The sequence below is a fragment of the Myxine glutinosa genome, chromosome 2 (genome assembly GCF_964187855.1).
Source record: "Myxine glutinosa chromosome 2, kmMyxGlut1.1, whole genome shotgun sequence".
Taxonomy (NCBI): domain Eukaryota; kingdom Metazoa; phylum Chordata; class Myxini; order Myxiniformes; family Myxinidae; genus Myxine; species Myxine glutinosa.
The window spans coordinates 43,898,466-43,915,129 of NC_136262.1; the positions used below are offsets into that span (position 1 = coordinate 43,898,466).

A 16,664-nucleotide genomic window follows, 5' to 3' on the forward strand; every position below is an offset into this window, starting at 1 on the left:
ACACAGACTTCTTTATCAGCAAAGCCGGCTTCTCCCTGCACTTTTCAAGTGAGCGAGGGTTAATGTTCATGTTTTGATTCAAAGAATTCAGCAATTGATTCAATCTTTTGGGGGAAACTTGGTATTGGGACATCCTCTATAGCCCTTATTAATTGGCGAATTGTACATATTAAGTGCCAATGTGCCCCATGGCATCCCATTTCCCTCTAACTTGGCAATCTCATACTGACGTGCGTGACTGGGACATTTCATCAACGAGCATTTTGTCCATTTGGAAGAAAAATGTTTTATGTGTAAAACATCCGATTATTGTTTGTCTGACAAGATCGCTTTCCCTTTTCATTGCCCACACCATTGGGTTAGTAACACTTCCATATAGATCTTGCCACTTTATATTATACACAGTGGGCCCGAAAAATGTGACAAGTTTTATTTGCTTTGAATAGTCTTAATGTGAGCGGTATAAACGCACAGTGCAGAATTTTATTTTTGAGAAAAACTAATTTATTTTCCTCTTTTATATTAAATCATTCCATTGCAACATTGAATTAGTGTGCAGCACTTGGTAGATATTGACGAGTACTGTCACATTGAATTTTGCATTCAATCGTTGATGTGTAAGTGCATGGCATTTTGGTCATCTATATATAGCCTAGAAAGCAGTAAAGTATGTTTGTTTGTTTGTCCTCTTATAACTCGAGAACTACTCATCGCAGAGCAAAACCAAAGGCATATTCGGAATCAGTACGTCTCAGAGCAACTACAGCACACCTTAAAATTTAAAAAACGTCGCGTTTTTAAAATTATGACGTCATCAGCGTATTTCGTAACGTTAATTTTTCAACTTTGACGACAATGACTTCCGACTTCCGGGTTCGAAATGCGGGACCAATACCATTTGACAGGGAATAAAAAATAAATGCGACATTCAATTGACGACAATGACTTCCGACTTGACTCCCCCCTCCCCCTCCCCCTCCCCCTCACCCCTACCCCTCCCCTCCCCCTCCCCCCCTCCGCCCTACCCCATCCCCTTCTCCCTTCCCCCTACCCCTTCCCCTTCCCCCCTACCCCTTCCCCCTCCCCCCCTTCCCCTCCCCACTCCACTCCCCCTCCCCCCACCCCACCCCCCCTCTTCTCCCCTCGCCTCCTCCCCATCCCCCCTCTTCTCCCCCTCCCCCCTCTTCTCCCTCCTCCCCCCCCTCTTCTCCCCTCCCCACCCTCTCCTCCCCTCCACCCCCCGTTCCCCCTCCCCTCCCCTTCCTCCCCTTCTCCCTTCCCCTTCCCCTTCCCCCTCCCCCCCTCCCCTCCCCCCCTCCCCCCTCCACTCCCCCTCCCCCTCCCCATCCCCCCCTCTACTCCCCCTCCCCCTCCCCATCCCCCCTCTTCTCCCCTCGCCTCCTCCCCCTCCCCCTCTTCTCCCCTCCCCCCCCCTCTTGTTCCCTCCCCACCCTCTCCTCCCCTCCCCCCCCATTCCCCAACCCGTGTTGAAGGCTGAAGCCAAAAAAAAAATAAAATCTAAAAACTAATATATCTAAAATTAAAACAAAAACATCAAAAAACTAAAAAATCAGAAATAAAATACATCTAAAAACTAAACAATAAAAAAAAACCATCTAAAAACTAAACAATAAAAAAATATAAAAATCTAAAAACTAAATAAATCAAAAATAGAAAAAAAACATCAAAACGAAAAAAATCGAAAATAAAAAACAAACATTTAAAAACTAAAAAATCTAAAGTAGAAAAAAAAACATAAAAAACAAAAAATCTAAAATAAAAAACAAACATCTAAAAACTAAAAAATCTAAAGTAGAAAAACAAACACCCAAAAACATTCTTCCAGTGTGATGTCAAATAGGATACTTTTGCTTCATTTTTTCCTACTCATTTGGCAGCATGTGGGGGGTGGGTGGGACGGGGGTGGAATCATTCACTGTCTTCAGAAATGTCCATTCTCTCCAGGATTACAAAGTACAAAACAAAAGCAGTTCTGTCTGTTTGAAAGTAAAAAAACCCACTGCCCATTTACAGACTTGGCATTTAATATGGAATATTTTTTTTTGTGGGGGTGAACTTACTTTTCAAGATGTCATAGAACCAAAAGTTCATTGGAATTATGTTGAAATTATTAGAGATTTTGTAATGTGACCTTTAAAAGAAACAAAAACCACATTTGACATTTAAAAACAAATAAATTGATCCTTGAAAGTGATGTAAACTGATATCGAACTCAATTCATGGACAGTACTGTGTTAAACTTCTGTACGTTTTCCAGAAGTACCTCTTTATTTTGCACATTAGCCAAATTTTTTTTTAACAAAAACAAAAGTTAAATTATGACTGGGATTACGGACAGTAAAATTACAGTTCAGTACTTCCTGTAACCCCCACGAGCATTCAGGAGAGCACGTACACATTGAGGCATGCTGTTCACGAGATTTGCCAAGGTTTGGACAGGAATCGCTTGCCATGCAGTGACAATAGCCTGCTGCAATTCAAGCACAGAGGTCGGTTGCTGGTCCAAGTGGTCGATTTGACGCGTTAATTCTGCCCACAAGTTCTCTATCGGATTCATATCCGGGGACATTGCAGGCCACTCCATATGCTCTACACCATGGTCAGCAAGAAAGTGTTGGATCATGCGAGCACGATGAGGCCGTGCATTGTCCTCTTGGAAGACAAAGTTTCCTCGAAAGGCTGCACGAGCAAATGGAAGCAATGTTTCTTCCAGAATGGCCCCTGTACTTGAAATGGTTCAGGTTTCCATTCAGAACAACCAGGTCAGTTTTGCCCCTTGCATGAAAAGCAGCCCAAACGGTCACCCCACCACCTCCAGCTTGGACTCTTGGCACTATACAATCTTTGTTGTAGGCTTCATGCACTTGTCGCACACTCGGACGTGGCCATCTTGACGATAGACCAGAAATCTAGACCTCGTCACTGAAGATCACGTGATTCCAGTGTCCTGGCTGCCATTGACGGTGCTCTCTGGCCCACTGCAATCGGCGCTGGCGGTGTTGTCTCGTCAGGCGTGGCTTTCTCAGGGGACGCCTGGCACGATAGCTTGCTTGAACCAGTCGTTGGTTGACTAGCCTTCTGGATACAGGCACATTTGTCAGTTGCTGCCACTCAGCCCTAAGCCGATTAGCTGACTTGGTACGGCCATTGCGGACTAACCGGTGCAGGCTGGCGATCATCCTCCTTCTGGTTCTGCGGGGACGTCCTGGCCTCGGTATTGGAGTATGGACACCCCCTGAGCATTTAGTTTTCAGGATCTTTGACACCTGACCTTGAGTGATGCCATACTGCCGAGCAATAGCACACTGTTTCATGCCGTCATTTCGTAAAGCCACCACTCCATGACAAACAGCATTGCGAGTTGACGGACCATCTCCAGAGGAAGCGGCAATACTTTTGGAGACGTGCAGCAGTTGTTTTCCACCAAATACAGAACGCAACATCCCTTGTATACCCGACTGTGAAGCCAATCATCAAATGCACCTGTCCGTACATTTTGCCATGCCACCTGTGATATAATCCTGTTGTTGACTTCTTGCTGCGACAGACAGTGACATGGTTCTTTTAACAAATAAATCACCAAAGTGTAAAAGAAACTCACCAGATTGATATGCTGAGTTAAGAAAGTAAACCCAAGTGAAGAAAAAAAAAAATATTCCATATTAAATGCCAAGTCTGTATTAATGGCCATTGTGAATTTTGCATTCATTTTCACTTAACTGCTATAACTCTATTGTATCGTAAAGTGTCAAAGTTTGCTGACTTTTGAAATACCACAAAGCTCATCATCATATTTTTAGAATCAGCCCTAAGGCTCTTCCTGTGTTTAATGTGTATCTTTGTTGTAGACCGTTTGGATAGCCATATGTTTTGTTTGCTGCAGTAGAGTTCCGTACTGTTCAGAAAGCCACTTGGCCATTGTGATTGAGTACTACTTTGACAAAAAGGGAAAGTAACTAAGACTCGTTGTGCCCACTGAGGCTTTTGTTTTTACTGTATAATCAGCTTTTGCAAAGCACCATGGGAAGTTTATAATGTCAAACAACAGATGGGACAACCATCTTGCTCTTGCTGTGACAGATGGTTCCAAAGCTTCGCAATCATGAGGTTTTGGTCATAACAGATCCTTTGTTTTCAGTGTCCTCTGCACATAAATCACATGCATATTATTGGTTGTGCCTGTGGGCTCATTATCTCTAACATGGACACTGGATTTTGTTTTTGCAGCCTTCCTGGCATCGGAGTGTCACGAACCTGGAGTTCTCTTAAATGGCTCGAGGAGTGGGTTTGGACGCAGCCCTGGTGATGTGGTGAGATTCCATTGTGATCCGGGTTATGAAATGAAAGGCCAGGCTGAGATAGTTTGCTTACAGGAGTCAAATCGGTTCCACTGGCAACCTGACCTACCCACATGCATAGGTAAGGTGATAGGAAAAGTTGATGACTACCCTTCCTAAAATCATGCCTTCCAAGTTCAGTTGAATAATGTGATCACCTGGTGTTTGCAGGAAATAAAGAATTAAATATATCCATTAATGTAAATTTTTTTGACAATCTAATTGATTGGTTTTCCATGAACCAAGCATCCACAAGGTCATCGATAGAAAACACAGTTATTAACCTCATGGAGGTTTTCACCCAAATTTATCAGTGGTATGCTGCTGTGCACCTTCCCCTTTCTCTCGGAAAGCACCCTAAATGGGAAAGTATTATTAAATCCTAGCAAATACCACCCGTTGCTTTGCTGACGGGAATGCTAAGAGAGAGAAGAGTGAGAAAGAGGGGGGAGGGAGAGAGGATTGAGAGAGAGAAAGAGAGAGAAGAGAGAGAGAAGAGAGAGAGAAGAGAGATAGAAGAGAGAGAAGATGTGAGAAAGAGAGGGGTGGGGGAGTGGGATATGTGGGAGAGAGAGAGGAGTGGGGGAGAGAGTAGGGAGGGGAGAGAGAGAGAGGTGGGTGGGGGAGTGGGAGATGTGGGAGGATAGAGAGAGAGAGGGGTGGGGGAGATATGAAGGAGGGTGAAGTGAGGAGAGGGTGAGCTAGAAAGTGGGGAGAGATATGAAGGGGTGTGGTGGGGGGGGGGGGGGGGGAGGAGGTAGGGTAGAGAGCGAGGAAGAGGTGGAGAGAGGTGGAGAGCGAGGAATGGATTGAGAGCAAGGAATGGGTGGGAGATTACGTAACATATGTAGATAACAATCATTGACACACACACATGCACACATCTCATTTTTTCATTTCTGTTCCTCATAGTTCTGGCTCTTATTCACACACACACACACACACACACACACACACCACACAGCGAAAGGACCGAGCATCGACGCATCCACAATGGCACTGGTCAACCATGCGAGCACCCCGGGCAGCGACGCTGCAGCAAGACATCCTCCTCTCTCACTCCTCGCCAGAAAGCACAGCACAGCCACCATACAAGAGTTAGGGCCCCCGAAGAGCACCACAGATCAATCGCATCTCCTTCTATGCTTATTTCAAGTGGCACAAAAAGGCTCCGAAATTTGCTCCACCAGCGGCCACGGGTACGAAGCAGCCGTCCGCCGATGCAACGAGAGAGAGAGAGAGAGAGAGAGAGAGAGAGAGAGAGAGAGAGATAGAGATAGAGATAGAGATAGAGATAGAGATAGAGATAGAGATAGAGAGATATATATATTGATTGAGAGAGATTCCTCTTTTCCACCAGCCTGAAATGCTTGCTCTTCGGGAATGTTCGGACTGCGTCGGCCATGGTAGGGCGGGGTTTAGCCCGACGGTGAATGTGCTGGATTTCCTTCGGCAACATGTCGGTGTTGTTGGTTAATGGAGCTGATTTTTGATGGCCAGCCATGTGAATGTAAAAACATAGGGGATTGATCACAGGGAGAAGTACACACGGGAAATTATCCTTAAACCCCACCTAATTAGCATGTCTTCACCCCCCAGGTGAAGAACACATAAAAACCTTAAGCTCACAGTTTCCCTGTGTATGTACATCGAAATGTCTCCTACGCGTCCACGGTCCATGCTAATACTACACAACCCTTTCTCCAAAATGGTATGCCATCACCTACCCCCACAAACTTAATATATATACAGTCGGACCCCACTATTCACGGAATCCGAGTATTTGCTGTTGATAAAATGTGATGTTTCTCTATTCACGGAAAATGTCCCACTAAATAGCGGGTCTTTTTTATATTCACTGTCGTGGTCTGGGAATATTGCGGGGTTTTTTTCCCGATTAGTGGCCATGTTCCGCGAATTTCGTGGTTTTTAAGGGGCGCAAAAAAAATTCACGAGCCGCTAGCTTAACACATTTATAGAACCCATCTTTCACCAGCCATCCATAAAGCAGGTGGATGTACACACAAAAAAAACTTATTCTATGAGCATGACCGGCTTATACAGTCCAGTACATTCACTGCTGCGTGATTTGCATTTTTATGGCTTTTGTGGGGGCTAATTTTAGCCTCACTATAAGCAAGCTTTGTGGGATATCCCACCAGCGAATTGTAGAATGCAAACACTTAATTAAACCTATTATTGAAATTAGCAGGTAGGCTCAATACGGCACCTGGTACCTATTTTTTTTTGGGGGTTTCACGGTACAGTATGGTTAAACACTTTCAATACAGTTGTAAGCTTTTTTAAATGAAACTGTAATCATCTGCATTTGTAGTGGAAAACATTTTAAACTTTAAAATTTCTCCTCTATGAATCAGGAACCACCGAGAACCTATAACGTATCCCCCTTTTCCCCATTGAAACAAAAATGTGCGGCATACATTCATGGGATTTTCATCGACCTTCGCGGATTTTCATTGACATTCACAGGTTTAGTCTCGCCATTTCCGGGACTTTCATCGACCTTTGCATATTATCGTCGACATTCTCGGGATGTGCCTCACCATTCGCAGATTTTGCCTTGCCATTCGCGGTTTGTTCCTATCTATTCGCGGATTTTCACAACTTGGGAACCTGTCCCCCCTTTTTCCATTGAAACAATGCCCTGCTATTTGTGGGTTTCGCTATTCCCGGATTTTCCAGTAAAGTATCCCCCACAAATAGGGGGGTCCGGCCGACTGTATATATAACAAAAATGACCCGAATAATTTTAATCATTTTATGTCTTTCATTCTTGAACTTGGACAGGAAAATCTACTCTGACGACTTGTTTCCCAATTTTTTTTAATTTGGCACACCTCAAAACCTCTATATACCATGTTTCATTCTTTCTTCCAGAACTGCACATCTTAGGTAATGGTTGTTACATATCCACCCCACTATTTGGAGATATTGAAAAAAGGAAGAGATAAAGAATGAAGTTCATGAAATACAGGCAGACGGAATTACAAACAGATTGAAATTCATGTTTTGGAGTGAAAATAAAGTTTTTTGTTTGTTTGTTTTTTGAAGGGAGGAGGGGGAATAGGGTAAAGTTGACAAAAAGAACAATACTTGGGGAAAAAAGTAGCGAAATTAAGAACACGGTGTCAAAAACATAGACAGGATATGCTTGTCGGCTATCTGAGGAGTAGACTTTGAGCAACACGAAAACAAATTCGACAATTAAAGGTGGGTTTTCACGGGACACGCGAACGGTTCGCGAAGGATGCGAATGTCGAAAAAATGGCAAAGTCCAACATTCGTATTTTAGGCTCCAAAAGTTCGCAAAACATGCGTGGGGGTTTGGAAGCGTCGTCAATTGTTCGCATCCTGTTTCAAACATTTTTGAAATACCCGCCGAACAAAAAACGACTCCTGCGAACAATTGACGCCGCTTCCGAACCCCCGCGTATGTTTGGCAAACTTTTGGAGCCTAAAATACGAATGTTGGACTTTGCCATTTTTTCGACATTCGCATCCTTCGCGAACCGTTCGCGTGTCCCGTGAAAACCCACCTTTAACAACAAGATACGATTTAACATGTGAAATGGCTGAAACCACAAACGGCAACACAGGGTCGAAAATATGACAGACACGACGGATCCGGTCCGGGAAGCTTAGCATTGATGAAATGGAAACAGCAACTGCCGATCAACCAACACATGCAGCAGGCCCCAAATGGAATCATTCTATATAATCATGGATAAATAAATGTGATACTTGGGCAGTGGGGTGCCAGCCCATTGGTGACAGCTGGTACTACATTGAGGATTACTAAATAACTCGAAGGCTGAATAGTTGATTTTTCAAGTAAATTTATTGATCAATGGAATAAAGCATACTGTTGGCAGAACACGCATTGAGAATTTAAAATATGGAACGTAAGTTTCTATCCTTGTGGCCTTTCAACAAAAACCTTGCACAATTTGGCTTTAATTAACGGTGCAACAAATATCATGAACTTTACGAGTGTCAAATTAAAACATTCACTGAAGGCTGGAGTCACAAAGATCCCGCAGCAGCTAAACACAAAATTTGGAGAACATTTGTAGATTTATCATGTGCACTTGATTAATTTTCTCTTGTGATTGTGCATTTCAATGTTTGTTCCATCTCATTCACTTTCAATACTTGTGCGTACATTTCATGGTTTCAATACCCAAGCATTTCATGGCCCCACTTAATCACTTTGATCCTTTTTAATTGTGTTTTATCACTTAAATCCTTTCATAATAAATAGATTTGCAAAGGTGTTACAGTGCTGTCTTCAGTTCCAAATACACCATACATTTGTTTGATTGCAGTGGTTGGGGACAGGTCAGTACATGCCAACTTGCAGTGGGTCATCCATTTATGCACTTGGTTCGTGTGGTTCCCAAAAACAAGGAATATTGCAATTTTTAGTAGGAAAGAGACCCAGTGATGGATGGATATTAGGCCAATTATTGTTCCCTTATATTTAACTGTTTTTATTCTCTGTAAAATCTCTTTTTTTGTTACCACCTCCACCAAAGGTGGACGGAGGTTATGTTTTCACCCCTGTCTGTCCTTGTCTGTCTGTTTGCCTATGAACAAGATATGTCAAAAAGTTATGGATGGATTCGGACAAAATTTGACGGAGAGGTAGCGTACTTGACAAGGACAAATTGGTTAATTTTTGGTGAAGATCCGGATACGGATCAGATTTTTTTTTTTAAAGTGATTTTTCCCTATTGAGTGATAGGGCTAAACCGATTGCTAGAGCAGGATATCTTGAGACCGTTATGGTCTTTGAGACCGTTATGGACGGATTTGGACAAAACTTGGTGGGCATGTTGGGTATGTGACGAGACCAAATAATTCGATTTTGGTGAAGATCTGAATATGGATTTGAATTCGAGAATTATTTAATTTTCTAAGTGATTTTTTCACCCTTGAGAGATCGGGTGAAAAGCGATATATAACATGATATTTCAAAAGTCGTGGACGAGTTATGATGAAACTTGGGGGATATTGGTTAGGTGACAAGAACAAGCCGATTAGATTTTAGTTCAGGTTTGAATTCAGATTTGGCCTATCAGAGGGATGCAAACTTTTCAACCTGGAGGAGGTATGCATTCTACCGAATGCCATTCTAGTTTCGCTTCTGCGTTAAATGAATTTCTCCCCAAAACAATGACATAATCAAGGAGTAATTTGTATAAGAAAAACACAAAGGGAAATTCGGTTATTTGGCCCATTATATTTGGGTCCAGGGGAATCCAGCTCCCCCGTCCACCACATTCGATACGCGACTTTTGAAATGACGTATGAATGCTAACGATGCCTTTCATGCATGTGCTGTGTGTACATTTTCAGTGAACTGTTCATCTGCTCATCTGGGCACTTTTAACCTGCCATTGCTAGGGCAAAATCTGAAAGTGAAATCATCTTTTAAGCATAATATTTAGCATTTAAATGAGAGTGCCAATTTCAAAATGCTTACCCAAAATTGCTTTGGTCCTGGATGTAAATCAGACTCACTGAATTATTAGAAATACGAGAAATACCCATGCATGAGACTAAGATATGTTGAGTTACTATCATTTCCTTTTAATACAAGCGAGCAGCCACAGTGGATATACATATATATATATTTTTTTTTCTGAAACACACACACACACACACACACACACACACACACACACACACACACATGGAACAGATGCAAAAATTAAACATAATATATCTTGTGGCCTTGGAACCAAACAATCAATATATTTATAACAGCCCTCACAGCTCCCATGTGAGCCCTGCCCCCTAATTCCTCTAATGATTAATAGTAAAATCATTTTGAATTTACCCTGTACATTCCACAAGCTCCAAATATGCCCTTCCCATCAGTGTTTAGAAGCACCCAAACCAGATAGCCTCTTCCTCAGAGAAGTCTACCTGATACATTCAGCTCCCACATACATATAACTAGCACAAGCTTTATCTATTTTCACGTCACGAAGATGTCTTTTTCTGAAAAGATGATTGCTGTTTCTTGGTAATGACGCACAGCATCATCTTTCCAATAATTGCAGACGTCCACTAAATAAATCACCAAACCTACCATGTTCACAGGGGGCACTCCCATATGGTTCAAAGACAACTCACTGGTGGCATTCCATCAGTGTTCTTTTTATGGAACATACCCGTCCACTCGGGCCTTGCACTGGCCCACATGGTTGGGAGTTTGAAGTACTGGCAGATACCTGTTCAGCAAGCTGAGAAAGTTATCCAAGTATTTTGCTGTTCAGAGGCACAGCCCTTTCCCTCGGGTACTTTTCTAAATATTTTCAGCTTATTTTAGAGGCGTTTTAAACCATTTTAGGTAACTATCATTATCTCACACGTCATACGTTATGGTGCCCCCAACACCACCATTTCTAAGAGTTGCTGTGCATGCACACTGTGCACTCTGGGGCTGGTTATGTCGTTGATAGTCATATATTAGGAGGGAAAAACAGAAACAACAACTATAATGACACTCTGTAGAGTGCATACCTCCGCCAGGCTGAATAGTTTCTGTTTTGTGTCCCACTGATGGGCCGGATTTGGATCCAGACCTGAACCAAAATTGAATCGGCTTGTTCTTTTTGTCTAACCAACTCATTCACTAAGCTTTGTAATGACATGTCCACAATTATTTTTAAATATTGTGCTCTATATCGATTTTGGCCCCATCAGCCAATGTTGAAGAATCACTTAAAATATTTTTTTAAAGTTTGTTTCTTCACCAAAGTCAAACCAATTCTTCCTTGTCACACACCAAACCTTTCCACCTAATTTTGTCCAAATCCATCAACAACTTTTTGAGATATTCTGCTCACAAACAGACAGACAAAAAGGGGTGAAAACATAACCTCCGTCTACCTTCGGTGGCAGAGATAATAAGGCTGAGGATTGATTCACCAATGTCACAAGTGATGTTTTTTTTTAACCAGCAAACTGTTTACTTAATTTTTTTCTAATATTCTATACTGAGCATGTTGATGACTAGTGAGTTACCCATGCTATGCATGGATTTGAGCCCAAAATCTCAAAAAGCAATGTTTTGAGAAATTTTATGAAAACTCCCACCCACCTTAAGACCCTTGCTGGGACCCCAAAAGTTTGCACAGAAAGTTTGGCAGGGCTAGCCCTAAAACTTATGGAGAAGTTTGTGGATGGACAGACAGACAGACAGACATAGACAGAAAGTCCTGCTTTATTATATACTAGGGCATGCCCGTACTATATCTATATCTAAAATTATATCCCCCCCTCTATTTACATGAAATGGTTTGGTCCATGAAATGTTTTGGTCCATTCGCAACGCCAAAGCGAACGGCAAACGCTTTACATGAAATGGTTTGGTGCATGAAATGTTTTGGTCCATTCGCAACGCCAAAGCGAACGGCGAACGGCTTGCGAGTACAGTGACAATCCCCCCGGGGTTTTAATTAGTTTTAAAACATCGTTTAACGCCAACATAGCGCCAACATAGTTTGCCGACGGGAAATAAATGAATACGCTCTCAAATGTGCCATCCGAGGCAGAGTGTGTCCGCCACGTTCGGCACACGCGATAGCTCGCTGCTCTCTGATTGGTTGAATCGTTTTTTGGACATAGCTCGGTAAGTAATTGTCCGATTAATATGAAACCTTGAAAAGGCACATCCTCGGGTCCCCAGCAATATACCTGGCAAGTTTAAAGTATATCGGACCCGTGGTTGTCGAGAAACAGCGGTCACAGACAAACAAACGTACAAACAAACACACAGAGATTACTGGAATTATAGATAGACTAGGGCATGCCCGTACTATATATAAGCTAGGACGTGCCCGTACGTGGGTGCCCGTTCCTTGCCAAAAAAAAAAAAAAAAAAAAATTTGTGTAGGGGTGTGTGTGTGTAAACATCCTAGGGCGTGCCCGTACGTGGGTGCAAAAAAACATGCGTGCAAACAACAACAACAAAAAAAAACTTTGAAACCACGTGGCAGTAACGACCACAGAACCCCCCCCCCCCCCTCTATTTACATGAATGGTTTGGTCCATTCGCAACGACCACAGAACCCCCCCCTCTATTTACATGCAATGGTTTGGTCCAAAGCGAACGGCTTGCAGTGTTTGGTAAAGAAATCGCCATAGCTCGGTAAGTACTTGTCCGATTAATATGAAACCTTGAAGAGGCACATCCTCGGGTCCCCAGCAATATACCTGGCAAGTTTAAAGTATATCGGACCCGTGGTTGTCGAGAAACAGCGGTCACAGACAAACAAACGTACAAACGTACAAACGTACAAACGTACAGAGATTACTGGAATATTATAGATAGATATATTGTTATCAGCTTTAATACTTATTTACACTTGTCAACACTTTATATGTATTTTCATGTTATATTACATAATGTGACACATAACTCGGATATTACGTTGTGGCTGTATTCTTTTTGGCCTTGAAGTGATTCACAGCAAACTTTATGCAATGTCCATTTTTTACAGCACCATGCGGTGGGAACGTGACCGGCCCATCTGGAGTTATCCTGTCCCCAAATTACCCGCAGGCTTACCCAGCTGGAAAGGAATGCCTGTGGATAATAACTGTGAACAAGGACTTTGTCATCGAACTCACGTTCCACAGGTTAGTGTGAAATACAACATGTCTGTTGCTGCATTGTGTCACACTCAAGGGTGGTAATTAGAGGTTTGAAGCAAAATTGTACTTTTTTTCTTTTTTCTGAACACCAGACATCTTCTTCCAAAATAAAATACGAATAAGCACATTAGATAATCAAATCAAATCCAAAAAGGGGTTTTTCCTTACAATGTATCGTGGCAACGTGCCAAATTGCAAAATGATTTACATAAAATCATTAAATTCAAAAAAAGATACAAAACTCTGGAATGTGCATGCAAATTACTGTTAGAGGTAAAACTTTTCTAAATTGCATCTTATTATCAATATAAAGTCATATTAAAATCTATGAATCTATATTAATTTAAAAAAAATATTTTTTTACAAGATATGTCCATCTTACATTCATTTTACCACACATTTGCAACAACAAACAAATATAACAAAATCAAATCATATCAAACATTAATGTTAGGGGGACTACCCTGAATACAAACAATGGAGATTAGATCAGAAGTATACGGTACCAGAATAATAAAAACAAGAACAGGTATTCACAACAACGGTGGCTAAGGACCAAGAACCTAATGACCACTGACAGATCAACAGAGTTCCTTGGCTGAGATGCGAGAACCTGCTGGAAGGACAACAGTCTCTGCATCGCTTCACAAATCTCGACTTTATGGGAGAGTGGGCAGATAGAAGCCACTCCTGAGACAAAGGCACATGTCAGCATCCATGGAGTTTGCAAAAAGACTCGTGAAAGACTCTGAGAACATGAGGCAAAATATTTTGTGGTCTGATGAGACAAAAATTTATCTCTTTGGCCTGAATCCAAAGCACTGCCAGTACTTCTGGTAGTGGTGGCAGCATCATGCTATGGGGATTCTTTTCAGTGGCAGGGACTGGGAGACTTGTAAAGATAGAGGGAACAATGATTGGAGCCAAATACAGGCAAATCCTTGAGGAGAACCTGCTTTAGAGTGCAAAAGACCTTGGACTGCGTCAAAATTTACGTTCCAACAGGACAGTGACCCCAAGCATTCAGCCAAAGCAACACTGAAATGGCTTGAGAACAAGAACGTGAAAGTCCTTGAGTGGCTGAAAGCTCAGGCTTGAATCCCATTGAGAACCTGTGGAAAGACTTGAAGATTTATATTCACCGATGCTCCACATCAAACTTGACAGAGCTTGAGGAAATCTGCAAGGAAGAATGGGAGAAACTCCCCAAATCCAGATGTGCAAAGCTGACGCAGACATAACCAATAAGTCTCAAAGCTGTAATCATTGCCAAAGGTGCTTCTCCGAAGTATTGACTCAGGGGGTTGAATACTTATGTAAAGCAGATATATTTATCTTATTTCCTTTTTAATTGTTTTGTAAAAAAAAACGAGCACTGGGAGCTCATACTTGTTTGTAGGGACGAGCGGAGTGATTAAGTATCCACAGGACGCTAATAGCAAGTTAGTGCCCGCTTGTTCGGAGGTTGAAATGCAGTCCGGTGAATTGAGGCGCTTGCCGCTACTTCCAGCTCTACATTCTCTGTGCTTTCGAGCTGTAGTAGCGTCTGTATCTAGTGGATGAGGATGATGGCAGAAGATGGGTAGGTGATGGATGATTGAAGAGACGACGTGGTTAACGGGTGGTTGAGATTCTTCGGGTCATTGATCAGTCGGAAAATGTGTATAATGCCTTAATGTCATGGTAATTAACGTGCGCATATAATCCCCATGTAAATAAAACTGTGTATTAAATTATAGAAAATTGTGGTGTACTTATGGGCAGTGTAAAGAGAAGATTATGGGGAATAAAGCAGGGTGACTATTGGGTTTTGGTGTGCGATTCAAACACACTTTTGGCAAGCTACAGAGACTAACTCGTGCACGCGCCACGGAGCTATTGAACTCGAACAGAAATGTGCACATCTAACAATTACCCCCTAGGAAATGAAAAGAAAAAGAGGAAAAACCTCTCTAACCATCAAGAACACATTGTATCACTTAACAAGCATTCTGAGTATTGCGCTGCAATACATGTCCCCTACCAAAGTTCAAAGTGCCATAACTTTGTCAAAAATGATCGAATATGCAAATTTATGCACAGTTGATGCTGGTTTTCAAACTTGATCTGAGGTATGCTGAGACACGTGTGTCACGCCTCGCCTCGTTGATAAGGTCGCTCCGTGGAGCGGCCTGCACGTATTGCACTGTGTGAATTATATAAATTATTACCAACTCACGGTCTGAGGTACTAGCGATTCAAGAGATATCCATTTTTTTATGGCACATTGGAGAAGCCAATGCGAGGCTTCTTCTTCCTCAGCTTGTCACAACTCTGTCAAATGCGATCGAGTTAAAAAAGTCAGAATTTGACCAAATCTGTTTTATTCGTTTGTTAATATACCTCAGCTATTGACAAATCTTAAATTATAATTTTATTTGAGGTTAAAATGACCGCGACAGGTCGTGTCCAACGATGCTTTCAGTCTGTACATGTGATAAATAATTAAATCCGCACACTTACCGCCTCTTCTTCTTCACGCAATAACAACTTCTAGCTTCCAGACCGTACATCCAATCATCTTGAAATTTTGCACACTTGTTACTCTTCATGACTTCTACTATAGTATGAGGTTTCACGTCGATCAATAAAGCGATTCAAGAGATATCCATTAAAAAAATTTTTTTTTCGTTTAATTAACGATATCTGCCAAACCACGTGAGCTATTGCAAATTCCAAAAGGACATTTTAGTAGACTGACATGCGGAACAGATCTTTGAAGTTTCCCCTCGATTGGATCAAAAATGAAGGAGGGGCTCGGTTTTAAAGGTTCATGCTTAAAAAGGTCATAACTCTGAAACCATGTAACGCATGACGTCATGCTCGCTGACTTTTTTTGTTCGTCATGAGTATGCGATTCTGCCTGCAAAGTTTGGCCTCGATCTGTTCAGCCGTTGCAGAGAAAAAGGGGTTTTTGTGTTTTCACGAAAAACAATATGGCGCCCGAACCACGTGACCTGTGACGTCATAATTACCATTACAATATTCTACAGACCGAGTCCCTCCTATGGTGAAAATTTGATCTCAATCGGTCCTATTATTGCAGAGAAAATCTTTTTTAAAGGAAATTTAAACTTAATATGGCACTGAGTTAAGGATCATCAGAATTATCAGAATTCCCAAAGTTCAAAGTGCTATAACTTTGTCAAAAATGATCGAAACGTCGTGAAGTTCGAACGTGATCTGTATCTTATCATGAGGAAACGATGTGCCAAGTTTGAAATCATTAGCATTAAGCGTTTAGAAAAAAAGTCCGGAAAACTGTTCTTTGCGTGATGGACTGACAGACTGACAGACAGACAGACAGACAGACAGACTGACGGACTGACGGACGGAGGGACGGCGTGCAAACCTATAGTCCCCTCCGGTGTACACCGGTAGGGGACTAATAACCCACTATACCAGGGGAAGGGACTATTTGACTGTACATTATCGAAAGAACAACACTGAGGAGCTGTATATTGGTTGATATTGCTTTGGGGGCCAGTTGCTAGAACCACAACAATATATTGCACTCACATAAAGGTAGGTATTGACTTTAAAACAATATATAACGTGCCGGTAAGACGTCGGTGCTAT

At 42.1% G+C, this 16,664-nt stretch overlaps 1 protein-coding gene across 1 annotated transcript in view; it reads left to right on the plus strand.

Moving 5' to 3' along the window:
- Positions 1-16,664, plus strand: part of LOC137422386 (CUB and sushi domain-containing protein 3) — a 1,172,941-nt gene that overhangs the window by 682,390 nt on the left and 473,887 nt on the right. Inside the window, 3 exon segments of the mRNA XM_078772588.1 lie at positions 3-48; positions 4,249-4,440; positions 12,893-13,031. Coding sequence (XP_078628714.1) covers positions 3-48; positions 4,249-4,440; positions 12,893-13,031 — 377 coding nt within the window.